This window comes from Ipomoea triloba, chromosome 12, assembly GCF_003576645.1.
Source record: "Ipomoea triloba cultivar NCNSP0323 chromosome 12, ASM357664v1".
NCBI lineage: Eukaryota > Viridiplantae > Streptophyta > Magnoliopsida > Solanales > Convolvulaceae > Ipomoea > Ipomoea triloba.
The window spans coordinates 8,819,035-8,833,549 of NC_044927.1; the positions used below are offsets into that span (position 1 = coordinate 8,819,035).

At 31.7% G+C, this 14,515-nt stretch overlaps 2 protein-coding genes across 2 annotated transcripts; both read left to right on the plus strand.

Moving 5' to 3' along the window:
- The first annotated feature begins 8,703 nt into the window (after positions 1–8,703).
- LOC115998976 (L-type lectin-domain containing receptor kinase VIII.1) lies at positions 8,704–10,418 on the plus strand. Its single transcript, XM_031238660.1, has one exon. It carries the CDS (start codon positions 9,067–9,069, stop codon positions 10,156–10,158), a length of 1,092 nt encoding a protein of 363 aa, XP_031094520.1. The 5' UTR covers positions 8,704–9,066; the 3' UTR covers positions 10,159–10,418.
- A 1,113-nt stretch (positions 10,419–11,531) lies between these two features.
- On the plus strand, positions 11,532–12,522 carry LOC115998978 (heme-binding-like protein At3g10130, chloroplastic). Its single transcript, XM_031238661.1, has one exon. It carries the CDS (start codon positions 11,757–11,759, stop codon positions 12,348–12,350), a length of 594 nt encoding a protein of 197 aa, XP_031094521.1. The 5' UTR covers positions 11,532–11,756; the 3' UTR covers positions 12,351–12,522.
- Positions 12,523–14,515: the final 1,993 nt, after the last annotated feature.

The window sequence follows — 14,515 nt, forward strand, 5'->3', positions numbered from 1 at the left end:
TATATATATATATATATATATATATATATATATATATATATATATATATATATATATATATATATATATATATATATATGAATAGAATGTTAGTCGAAGTCTCTTCGACTGAGATTATATGGCTTCGATTGAGACTTTGACTGAGATTATATTCATATATACAGCGTATATGACAGGAGAAATACGAGTAATAATACATTAAACAGGTGAACAGACAATTTTACCCCTTCATTTGACCTCAACTTAACCAAAATTTGACGAAATGACCAATATTGGAAAGAATTTGAAAGTCAAGGGACCTAAATTGTCCAAATTAAAAGTCGAGAACTAATTTTGAAAAATCAACATAGTCGAAGGATCATTGCTGGAATTAACTCTAAAAATGTATATTGAATTGTGGTCCATACAACTGTGTGGACCACAATCCACACAATAACTACTGTTTAATATATTATGTGTCTGCAGTTAACAAATTATATGTATGTAAATAAATTGAATACACATAATATTTTAATTATAGACACATAATATGTTAACTACATTCACATAATAATGATAATATGATAATTGTAGGTATATAATAATATATTATGTGCTTGTAGTAACCTATTATATGTTTGTAGTTAATATATTATGGGTTTGTAATTAAAATATTATATTTCCTCAATTTACTTATGCACATTAATCACAGACACATAATTTTATAATCATAATTCACAAGGTAAGATGAAACTTTCATCCATGATATAACAATTGTCTTTTTTGCTCGACAAACGCATGAGACCCACGTCATAATGCTGCCAGTTTTATAAATACTTTATTAAATTTGTTTATTTTAAATTAAAATTTGCTCGGGCTCTATTTAAGGAACTTTCTCAATATGTATTGTTCTATTCCCAAAATTAGAAGTCAAGCTTTAACGGCCTATATGCATCTGTCTTTATGTTGCATTGTTGCATAAAGAATTTTGATCTTTCTACACATGTACCTGTTAAAGATTAGTAGTGATTTTAAAGTAATGTTTTGAGTGGAATACACCCTTAATTTGAGTCGGATCAAACTCAGTTTAAATTTTTTTAGTTGAAATGATGAATTCCATATATTTATACACTCAAAAAGTATATCAAATTGGAAAAATAGATTTTTTTTTTACGGTTCATCAATTGCTTCTCAACTGTCAATGTAGTTCATAGTTTTTTTTTTTTTTTTTTTTTTTTTTTTTACGGTCCATCAATTGTTTCTCAACTGAATGACCAAAATAGTGATTTCCCTATTTTAAAAATTTTGTCAATTTGATCATTGAATGGTTTAATTGACGAAATTTTAAACAACTCAAAGATCAATTAATTGAAATTGAAAATTAGAGACTACATTAATAGTTGGGAAACAATTGATGGACCAAAATGGTGATTAACTTTCTCAATACAAATGGAATTTCGAAATGAGTTTCGTATCCTTGACACTAATTCCCTTGTTTGTTACCATTTTGGACCAATTGCACAACTAAGGATCCTCCACATAATCCAGTTGATGTCACGATATAAGTTGCTTGTGAGTAAACAATATAATGTTGTTTATGAAGTTTTAGACGCCACAACCACACCTAATCTTTGGCCGACCAACATTCCAATTCTTGCAAACTTTTGTTGGAATAAGATGATTGTTACATTGACTAGTTAAGGATAATATATTAAGTTTGAAACTTTTAAATGAAGTTTTAAAACTGACATTGAAATTATAAAATTTTGATGCTGTCAAATAATTAATTTTAATGTAGTTTACAAGCATACTTTTTTTTTTGAAAATAGTTTACAAGCATACTAATATCAATATTAATTAAACACATTTCATGTCCAACAAATTTGAAAGATAGATAGTACAGATAGAGATGTTAATGCTGATCGGATCAACTCTCTTGCTGACTGGTTGGCATGCGAAACCATTGTTATACCATGGATCCTCAGGCTTTTTTTTTTTTTTTGCACTAGATCCTCAGGCTTTTATAGACAGCATATTCAGAACGAAGGTTTTACTGCTTAAATGTTTTTCATTTGTTGTCCCCCTCAAGATTGAGCAAAGGTCCCCTCTTCTTTGCTGTCATCTTAGCTTTGAGCTGAGCATAAGTAAATTCATATCGTCAAATTTTCTTTTTCAGCATACACGTTATGATTCTAGATGAATTGAAACTCGATTATAAGCTAATTCATTAAATCATAACATGAAACATTTACAATAAAATTTGATGGAATGGTAAATCATTCCTTACAGGCTGACATAAAAATAGCTTCTCTAATTAGGATATAGAAAACTTGATTTTCAGACTGTTTCACAACCAATTTAATATAATCTATACTATATATAAAAGCATTATCCTCCTCTAGAATTTTCTCGCCCAAATGTAGGGGTATTTTAGTAATTAATATGGTAATTATAATAATAATAATATTATTATTAAATATTAATAATATTAATTATTATTATTGAATAATATTAATGATAGAATAATATTAATTATAATTGGTTATAATAGGTTATTAGTAATTATGGTAATTATTATGAGAATAATATTAATGAGATAAGAATGTGATTTTGATTGTTAAAATATTTTGTAATATTTATCTAAATGTACTCATATTTTGGTTGAGATACAAAAATTATGAATGTCAATCATATTTATTATGTTATTTATTATATTATATATGCTAATAATATCTAATAATTGTAATTGGCAAGTCCCATGTAAAATTAAATCAAATATTTATTATATTTTATTTTCAAATCATTTCCAACCAATTCTCAAATGGTAATAACCTACTAACACGAATTGTTTGCTTACATAATATTATTTTATTAAATTAATTTGTTCATTAAATTGTAACAAATACTAGCATATTAATATAATGTCAATTATACACGGTAATGTACGTGCAATAAAATTGGTAATATTTATATATACACAAAAATTGTCTTCAAAAAAAAATATATACACGAAGATCACGTCCATAAAGTCATCATTTATTAGTAGAAAATTAAATCAAGAATATGATATATTATTGGAATTGAAAATTAAATCAAGAATATAACATATTATTGGAATTGAAAATTACAAAATAATATCTATTAATTATAAATTAATTTGTTCATTAAATCGTAACAAATATTTTCAATCATATTATATTATATATATGCTATAAAAAAATACACGAATTACGAATTCTGCCTGATATACAAAAATTACGAATGTCAATCATATTATATTATATATATGCTAATATATTACGAATGTCAATCATATTATATATAATAATAATAATGATGATGATGTATATTTGTTCCTTAATTGGCACCTAATTGATAGAAAATGAAAAAGGAAATGAAAATCACTAATTGACTATAAATAAAAAAGATCCCTAATGTTTTCAAAAAAAAAAAAAAAGATCCCTAATTGATTGAATATGAAAAAGAAAACAGAAATTAATCGTTAATACTAGAAAATGAAAATTGAAAAAGGGAATGAGAATTACTAATTGCCTGCAAATAAAAAGAAAAAGGATCCCTACGCCATGCCTATAAAATGATAGGATCAAACTTGGGTTTGCCTTCTCCCTGTGCACTACTCAAGAGATTCAAGAATTGGATCCTCTCTCTAAGGTTTTTCCAAGAATGGTGGTTGCCGTCATTCCCGGTCTTGATCGTCGTCGCCATTAACATTTCCATTGGTTTGTATTCTCTCTCGGTTTTCTTTCTAATTTCTAAGTTTCCCACATGTATGCATATGTTTATTAGCACGTCTTCCGTGTGCAGAAACATGTGTGCATATGTTTAAAGATGGGTCCCTTTTTGTTTTTAAGTGTAATTGACTAATAATAATTGTCTAATAATTATTATGGTAATTAAGCTAAACATTGGTCCTATTAGATAATATAATATAATTAAATTATTTTCTATTTTTCTCATATTTATTTTAGTAATAATATAATTACATAAGTCATATTACATATCGATATTTTATGATAATTGTAAATAAACAAATCATATATTATTCAATTAATTGTGTAATACTTTTGCACTAATCTTATAATCAAATAAATGTATAAGTTCAATATTAGAATTTTTTATAATTTCATCTTTATTTTTAATATCTAAATATATAATAAAAAATAAATTGCGCTATATAATATTCGATGTCATCGCACAGATAATTTGACAATTATTTGCTCTAATTCAAGCTAGGAAAACATCAGAAAACATAATCAATCCAACCAATTTCATTAATTGCGCTATATAATATTCGATGTTACAATTTATATAATTGTATATCGATCCAAATATTCTTAAAATATTATAACAAATCAATTCGGTGCAACGCACGGGCGAAAATACTAGTAATAAGTAATAAATAGAGATCAGCTTTTCATTATGAATGAAATGTACATAGACATATATAGTTTGTCATGATAATACGGATATTTTTTTTTTCGCACAAACTTGGATGTATTTGGGAGAGTTTTCAAGTAAGGACAAAGCTAAATGCACTACTGTAGTGACGCAGTGTCAATTAACCGGCACCATTCAAAAAAAATCATCCAATTCTTTGGAGTAAAAATAGATGTTCAATATTAATACTTAGTGTTAAAATATTAGTTATATTGAAATATTTTTTAAATAATAGTTATAATTTCTTTTAAATGTTGTTGTAGAATTCATATTATATTAAAAGAAGTATAATTGATAATTTGGAAAATAATAATAATAATAATAATAATAATAATAATAATAATAAGAAAAAAGTTCAAATTAGCCACGGAACACGCAAAACTGCAATTGAGCCATTTAATTAAAAAAAAATGCAATTATGTCCATCAATAGTTGAACTGTCCAAAATTGTGTTTTTCGACCAAATTTGACATATTCCTCATGTCATCATTGACGTGGCAATTATTCTATTAAAAATTATTATTTTTAATTTATATTAATAATTTTAATTTAAAAAAAAAAAACGCCATTCTCCAGGCCAGAGATGAAGATGGGAAGGGTGGTGGGTTTTTCCCTTTTTGATTTTTCTAATTTTAATGTTATTTATAATTATTAAAATAAATTAAAAATAATATTTTTTAATAAGGAGATCGTCAAATGTCAAATTGCATAATTTTAGACAGTTCAAAAACTTAATTGCACTAATGTTTTAGTTAAATGACCTAATTGCACTTTTACACGTAGCTTGGTGGCTAATTTTAACATTTTTCTGAAATATTATTATCATACATGTGTGTGTATACTAGTGTATAGTAGTAGACAATTTTATCTTTTTAATATTGCATTTCTATTCCTTAATCTAACAATATATTAGAATATAATTCCTGAAGTATATTATTTTCATGAACTAAACAATATTATGAAATGCATGTTCCATTTTCTATGAAATAAAATTTGTATTCTCTTAAAAAATAAGTAAACCAAATATGTTACTACGTATTATAAGTCCTATTGCACTATTCTATTGATTTAGGTGGTTTGTTTAATTTGTTTCCCAAAAATATTTGATAAAATTCAGTGTATCTTATATTGAGGCGACATGGGTCCAAAGAAATGATATTATTGATGTAAGTGGACCGTTGGTGTGGATCAAGGAGGGTATATTATGGCATGCGGACGAAATTTTAATATAGTTTTGAATTTTGATATGGCAGAAAAGAGAGATGCCAAAGTAAGGGGCACAATGCACAACACATCTTTCTATCTTATACTGTCGGACAAATACTATACTCTCACACTGCCACTTACCCTTTACCCTCTTATATATCCAATCTTTTCTTCTTCTTTTTTTTTTTTTTTTTTTTAATAAAGTTTCATTTACCACTCACACATCTTTTAATCACCAAATTAATTAACAAGTGATTACGTGATCATTAAAATTTGTACTTCATTAGTCATTCAGTCTTGAAAATTTTCTCTCAATTGATTGAGTAGACTTTACAATTCGTGTTCACGGGTTAGCACGATTGCGATATCAATATGATAATATGATGATGACTTGTTAAGGTTAACATGTTTTATTTTTAAATAATAACACGACTTTTAAACGAGTTGACGTGATAGACATGTTTAATTAATATATTTTAGGGATACACAATACACAATAAATGACACAATAACTTGTTATACATACATATTAATATAAATTTTTTTATCCAATAAAATAGTAAAAATATCTCATTCATAACATACGATAATATTCAATAAAATGATAAGATAATATTTAAAAATCATAACTAATATTAAATTCAACGGGTTAAGGGTTAAGCGAGTTGACACATTAAGACATAAAATTTAATAGGTTTTTAGTGATGCAATTAATCTTTAATGACTAGACATGCATTATACGTTAAGGATAAACATTAACTTTTATTTTTATGTCATGTTATTAGGTTCTGTAAAATTTTGTTAACTCTGACACCTCCTTAAGTGACAATATTTGATTGGTTTTTTGTAAAATCCTTAATTTTTTTTTTTAAACATGGGGTAGGATCAATTAGTTTACAATAGTCAATGAATTAACAAAAATTTATTGCAACATTTATGAGGTAAAATAGGAGAGGAAAATAACATTATATTCATAATAAATAACAAATTTGTTTCAATCGAGTCAAAAAAGAAATGAAAATGGGTAAAATAGGTCATTGATATGAACTTTACCCGAAAGTGCAATTAGACTCGTGTACTTTTAAAAAGTGCAATTAAACATTTAAACTTGTCATTTTGGCGCATCTAAATCCAATAGCTAGTTATCCATCTAAAATAACTAGCCATTAAGGTTCCGATGACACTTCCGGTGACTAAAAAATTATGGTGACCGTATGAATTGAAAAAAAAAAAAATCTAGCGATCGTCTTCTCCTAGAGGAGAAGACGCCGATCGTCTTCTCCGGTGGAGAATTGAATTTTTTTAATGGCAGTGAATAGTATTTAGCGAAAGTCAACGATGGTCAACGGTGATAAACTTAAACTGAACTTATTTGATTCATTTTGACAAATTCGAATGTTTAATTGTACTCTTTTAAAGTTTAGGGCCTTAATTGTACTTTTAAGTAAAGTTCAATAGTCTATTTGATCATTTTTTTCAAAAAGAAATGAAGTCAATATAGTTGAACATTTTTAATGCAAAGAAACTAAATTGAATAAAAGTAGAATAAATTATTATAATAAAAAATAAAACAAAATAAATATAAGAAAGAATTAAGTTAATTTTTTTTTACCTGCAATAAATACTACACTCGTACACTGCAACTTAGACATTGGCCCTTGTACCAATCTATTTTTTTTATTTTTACCCTTACACATCTTTTAATCACAACATTAATTATTAATTATTGATTTAAAAAGTGATTAAGTGATCATTAAAAATGAAAAAAGTTTGTGGGGCAAAAGTATAATTCACAAAACAAATTACTCCTCGGGGATAATTACTACCGACTCAACGACCCATCTTATTTATCCCCAATAGCCAATCTTGAGTTTTCTGGCATTCAATGCCCCTGCGAAGTTGTGGCATCGCACTGCCAGCTGTCCTCGGAAAGCTGCTTAGGATGTTGGGCATTTTTGCAATTCTGACCTTATAATTCTATATATTTTCACATAGGTGCCTATTCTTTTTTAAACTTTCAAATTGTCCCTACTAATTTTCACTTATAGGCTATCAGCTATTTTTTTTGGGTGTACTCAGAATTTCCACCGTTGAACACAGTAACTAATCGTCTCGTTGAGTTATAGACACTTCTTTGAGTGAGATAGCTGACCTGAAAAATTATGACTGCTCCATACCAAATGCCAAGGATCAAACCCTTGATTTTTTGGTTAAGAATTGATGAATTCATTGCCACTCAACCACGCTCACCAGGTTATAGGCTATCAGCTATACACACTTGCATGTCTCAAGAATCTTGCAATGAATAGGTTCAATCTTAATTATATTCATGTGTATATAAAAATGATCTTGAATTTTTTTATTATTAAAAACTAATTAACAGGTTATGATTATTTGTTTTGTAATAATTGAATCTTAATTTTTATAAAAAAAAATAAAAACAATTTAATATAAATTATTAAAATATTATTTCAATTTGTTTTCTATATTAAAAAATATATGAATTTATTTTGGTATTTTAATCCTGAAATTTTGACGTTATTATAATTGCTTTTAATGCTTTCATAAATATTACTTCATAAATACCAATGTTAAATGTTATCATTAAATTCATTAATCACAATAAAATAATGTCACCCTCTCAATTAAACTTTGTCCAAGCAAAACTTAGGTTTGAAAACCCTTTCATAACAAAAGGTCTCGCCTCAAGAATTCTCACACTCAATCTAATAAGATTGTTGAGGGATAAATCACAATAACTCTGGTAGCTTATTATGTGGGAGGATCAATGTCTGCCCACGAAGAACCACCCTCAAAAGATAGTGAAACTCTCATATTACGACTGCCATGACTCGATTCTATATCTTTGTCCATGATTTTTCATTCCGGAACCATCTGAATTATCCGTGGGCTTAAGTTTGAAAAAATTTATAGTGACAAGAGTGTGATGTGGTTACAATTCGTAATTTGAAAAAAAGAAAAGGACTAAAAGCAAAATATGGAAAAAATATGAGGACGTGATCCTACAGAATCTTGTATAATAGTACTTATTACGTTAATATATTCCCTCAAAGAGAGAGAGAGAGAGATAGAGAGAGAGTGCGAGTGATGCAGAGAGTGGTAGCAGAAATCAAGTGAAAGGAATTTAATTTTCACAACATCCAAGCCAACCCACCACCACCCCTTCTCATTTCCCCAAGATTTTTCTCCATTCTCAACTCTCTCAAGCCCTAGAAATTACTATTATTATTCTTAATTCTTCTCATATAAACACAAACAGCACAGTATCACACGCACATAAATGATGCTTTATCTCTTCTTCTTCATGGGTTCATAAAGAAGAAGAATCCATTCTTGTGATTCCTGAAGAGCAGACAAAATACATACTGTGAAGTGAACTAGAGGCTCAAACAAAGATCAAGAATGGCCTCAGTTTCATGCCCCAAGCCCAGGTACTTCTTGGCACTCTTTTTCCTCAGTCTCTGCTTCAAATTCATGTCTGCAGACCCAAACTTGTCATTTGCTTTCAAGAATTTTGGCAAAGATTCAAACTTTGACTCTCTGATTGCTCTGTATGGTGACACTAAGGTGGTTAATGATAGTTTGTCCATAGAAATTGATGGTAGTGAAATGAGTCCTGGGGCTGGAAGAATCATGAGTAAGAAGCCCATTAAGCTTGTTGAGGGAAAACCCAGGAAATTGGTGTCTTTTTCCACTTATTTTGCGTTTTCTTTGTCAAGGCTAAGTGGGGATGGGCTTGCATTTGTTATGTTACCAGATGGGTATCCTTTCAATGTGTTTGATGGTGATGGTGGGTCATTTGGGGTGTTGAATGGGGGGAATTACAAGTTTCTTGGGGTTGAGTTTGATATATTGAAGGATGATAAATATGGGGATGTTAATGGGAATCATGTTGGGGTTGACTTGAGCAGTTTGGTATCTGTTAAAGTGGGGAATGTTTCATCCCTCAATTTGGAGCTCAATAGTGGTGAAAAGTTGCAATCTTGGATTGAGTATGAAGCAAGCTCAAAGAGATTGGAGGTTAGGTTGAGCAAATGGGGTGAGATTAGGCCAGATTATCCACTGATTTCTTGCTTTGTTGACTTGTCCCAAATGTGGAAGGAGGATGAGGTGTTTGTTGGGTTAAGCACATCAAGATTGTGGAACCAATCTCACAAGTGTAGTGTATATTCATGGAGTTTCAAGTTAAGGGCTGTTCCAGATTGGATGCATTCTCAGCCATTGGATCCAAAGGCTCTTCGTGTGGGGAAACCGGAGGAGCAGCTGAGTGTTCCTAAGAGAAGCGACGACTGTGGTTTGAAAATCCTCGGTGCTTTGATCTTTGGCACTGGCTGTGGAGCGCTAGGGACACTCATGGCGTTGTTCGTTTGGAGCGTCTTAAGAAACAGGCGGCCTATTGTGCCCGAGGAGCTAACTCCAGAGCCTAAAGAATACGAGTACAAGAAGTTCCAAGTAGTTGTAGATGATAAAGCCATCAAAGATGGTAAGAATTAGGTTGATTCATGCTCTGTTTTGTTTTGTTTTGTAAAATCCTCGTTCAGTTTTGCACTCTTTATGGTTGCGGTCTGTGTTTATTGTGTAGCTGTACTTTAATGATCAGTGGCCAAATATGAGTAACCAGTGTTATGATCATTAAAATACAGCTTCAATCTGTCTGCCTTCTCACTTTGTTGTTTCTGTGTATTGTAGTAAGGTCATTGCTGAATATGTGTAGCTATATTTTCCAACTTGAAATCACTTGTTTGTTTCATCTACTGGTGGCCTCAAGATTGTTATCTGATGCATTTGAAAGGAACCATCTAACTTGATTTCTCATTCCTCAAGTGAAGAATGAAGTAAGTGGGTGTAATGGGGTAATCACAGTCCAGATGGTTAAAGATATAAATTTGTAACCATAAGGTCACAAGTTTGAATCCTATCCCTCCTGGTTTTAGACAGCTAACTATGAGTAGCTTAGACTGATTTATCTCTTTATGGTAAACCACTGATTTTCTTTCCTAGTGCACTCGGACAGTAGTTGTGGATTTGTATTCTTGTCACCCCAAAAAAGTAAGTGATTAGTTTACCTCTTTGTAGTCATTTGCTGGTTGGGGATTTTCTTCGTCATCACAAAGAATTATTGGTTTACCGTACACTGGTTTACACTACACTCTCGAGTAGTGTCTGCAGATTTTGCTAACAAGTGGGTATAACTGGTAACGTAAGCAGTGTCATGGAGTATGCACCATTTTCTATCATGATGTTATATTATTAGTCACAAGATTTTGGTTCTGCTCTAAACAAATCCAAGTGCTTGTGAATGGGTGGGTTGAACTTTTCCCAAAACAACCTTAATAAAAGTTTGGTTTTTAAACAAGTACTCGTTGAGCCAAATAGCTTGTAGCTTAATGGTACTTATGTGACTCTTTTAAATGAAAAATCGGTTCAAATTTTAATGAGTGCCAGCTTCAATAGTTGTTACAAAAAATTGTTTAATCAAATAAGCTAAATAAGTGAAAATTGAATGTAAAAACTGATTAACTAAAGAGGTAAAAAATTGTTTAATCAAATAAGCTAAATAAGTGAAAACTGAATGTAAAAACTGATTAACTAGTTTTTACATTCAGTTTAAATGTGATTAACTAAAGAGGTTAAATAAGTTAAAATTGTCAAGGATCTTGTGGTCCAGTAGTATCAAACCCTTCGAGCCTCAGTGGAAGACAATACTAATACTTATAAATTGAGAAAGTAATTATTCTGAATCAGACAACCATAACCATTTTGGGACGGAGTAGTATCATTATACAAAGGGGAATCAACCAATCAAAGGATAAATGTTGGGTATGTGAAATAGCAATAGCCAATAGGTTATAGGAGGAGCATCGTGGCAGAAGAATGTCCACATAGCTTTTGAGCTTTCCCATGGTTATCCTCCTTTCCCCTTCCCCAAGTTTTGACACTTCATCGTGGTGCCGCCCACCATTCCACACAAACACTGAAACAACCTTAGCTTCTCGCCATATCCAGAACCTCCCTATAAATCCACTTCTCTCTCCCTCATTCTCAATCACTCCTTCATAACATCTTGAATCTTCGACTTCAATTCTTTCGAAATGGGTATGATTCTTGGGAAAATCACGGTGGAAACGCCCAAGTACCAAGTAATCCACGCCGCCGCGGAGTACGAAATCCGGCAGTACCCTCCCGCCGTGATAGCCGAGGTGACCTACCACCCCACCCAGTTCAAGGGCAACAAGGACGGCGGCTTCACTCTGCTCGCCAATTACATCGGCGCGCTGGGCAACCCCCAGAACGCGAAGCCGGAAAAGATAGCCATGACGGCGCCGGTGATCACCAGAGAGGAGATCGCGATGACGGCGCCCGTGGTGACCAAGGGCGGCGGCGGCGAGGAGAAGGCGGTGACGATGCAGTTCATCCTCCCGTCCAAGTACGCGCGTGCGGAGGACGCGCCGAAGCCGGTGGACGAGCGAGTGAAGATTAAGGAGGAAGGGGAGAGGAAATATGGGGTGGTGAAGTTCAGCGGGACGGCGACGGATAAAGTGGTGGAAGAGAAGGTGGAGATGCTGAAAAAGTGTTTGGAGAGAGATGGGTATAAGATAATTGGGGAATTCGAGTTGGGTAGGTATAATCCTCCATGGACGCTGCCTCCATTGAAGACCAATGAAGTTATGATACCAGTGGAGTGAATCTCGTTTTAATTTGTCTTTGTTTTCCAGTGTTTTTCTTCAATTATGGTGTATTTTGTGTCGGCACTCAGCATGTATGTAATTAGACTACAAGTTTTGCTCTAATTGGCTTATTTGCACAAGAAAACTCAATTATACTATATGTTGATATATATAATATACTTTAACCTCCTCGCCGAAACACTTCTCGCGTCCGGGGCTAATAAGAATTTAATCATGTACAGTATTCATGACCATGGTTCGGTTCCGGTTCCGAACCGGCTGTTCTCGGTTTCAAAATTAGCCGAACCGGAACCTTTCAGGTACGGTTCGGAACAGGTGGTTCTGGTTGATTTTTTTAATTTTTTTATTTGTAATTTTTTAAATTTTTGTGTTGTGATTTTGTTTGCTTTTTCATCATCACTCAAAATGTGTGCCAAGTTACCCCTTGTAAATACTCATAAATCAAGAATGAATGTCTCTCGTGAGCACAAAAACCGTAGAACTTTACAATATTCTGATGCCTCACATTTGTTAATGTTGAAAAACTTCTAAGATCAAGCATCTCATAATCTCGCATGTCTAATGTGTGAGGCAACAATCAGACCACTAGGTAGCTCAACCCTATACACACTTCCATGCATGCCCTCCTACATCAAAACTTCTAAGATCAAGCATCTCATAATCTCGCATGTCTAAAAAACTTCTAAGATCAAGCATCTCATAATCTCGCATGTCTAATGTGTGAGGCAACAATCACATCTCATAATCTCGCATGTCTAATGTGTGAGGCAACAATCAGACCACTAGGTAGCTCAACCCTATACACACTTCCATGCATGCCCTCCTACATCAATACAATAACTAGAATCAAAGTTGTCAGTTGCTTTAATTATGCTTTTATATGTTATCCTTCTTGCTTTAATTATGCTTTTATATGTTATCGTTCAATCAAATCTTCATACTATGAATCAATCTTTAGCAAAATCACTTCTAGCTTCCTCTGTATCTCTTATTAGTCGTCAAGAAAGCAGTAGAATGACAATAACCAGTATTAATAGAAATAAACTTCCCACAACTACTAAAATTATTACAACCAAATTTCTGTTTATGCCATCACTTTGGCTGCGCAAGGAACAAGGCTTTAAGCCGGAATGATTGCCACACAAATCTTCATTATTTATTAACACAAAATATGGTGCTTCTAGAAATGCTTTAGTGTTAGGGATAGGACCTTCTGGCTCATTGTAAGATACATACACATATAACATACTCAACTTTAATTTCTCAAACTTTTGGGAATCCTTCTAGCTAGTTGATTTGATTTAAGATCAAGATATTGCAATTGAGTTGCAATGCTGAGATCAAGTGGGACATTTCAAGAAATTCTATCGCCCGCCATCTTCAAAGCAGAAAGTTTTGGGCAAAGAGCTCATCAATTTGAAGATAGTTGGCCATATAATTTATTGTAACTCAAATCTATGTAATTTAGGTTTGAATATATCCCAAAATCTCTTGATACATCTCCATAAATCTCATTTCTGCCAAGCCTTATTCTATAAAGGGTTGTACAATTCTTAAGACTTCTAAAAATCTTTTTCACTAAATATAATTTAGGGACAAAAAGTAGGCAAAACCAACAATTATGGACGAAAAGTAGGTGAGTAAAATGGTAATAAGTTTTGTAACTACTAAAGGATTTGATTCCAATAATAAAATAAAAGTAGACAAAAAATATGGTGATGGGTATTAAAACAAAAAAAAAAAAGTTGAATTTTAATGGGTTTCTAAGTTTTCAATCTTTGAAGCTATGAGGTTGGTTTGATGCACAGTGTTCATTTTAGAGAATGAAATTTGTCTTATATATCATAGGAAATTAGGCTGCATCTTATTTGTTGTTATGTTGTGGGCTCGGGGTCTTGAGAACGCGTCACTGGGCGATGTGCGGGGGGAATGGGTGCTTTGGAACCTCTCCTACCTATGATTGCTATTGATAACACAAAGATTAGTAAAGAAAGTTGAAGAAGTTTTGGAGTTCTTCCTCTCCCAATTATCATTAACTCAATTCTCAGAAAAATGCTTGATGAATACAACTCTAAATCCTAAGCTTTAAATAATAAAAAGAGCAACAGTCATAAACGGTAACTTGCAAAGAAATAGGATCATAACAGAAAGGAATTCAAAAA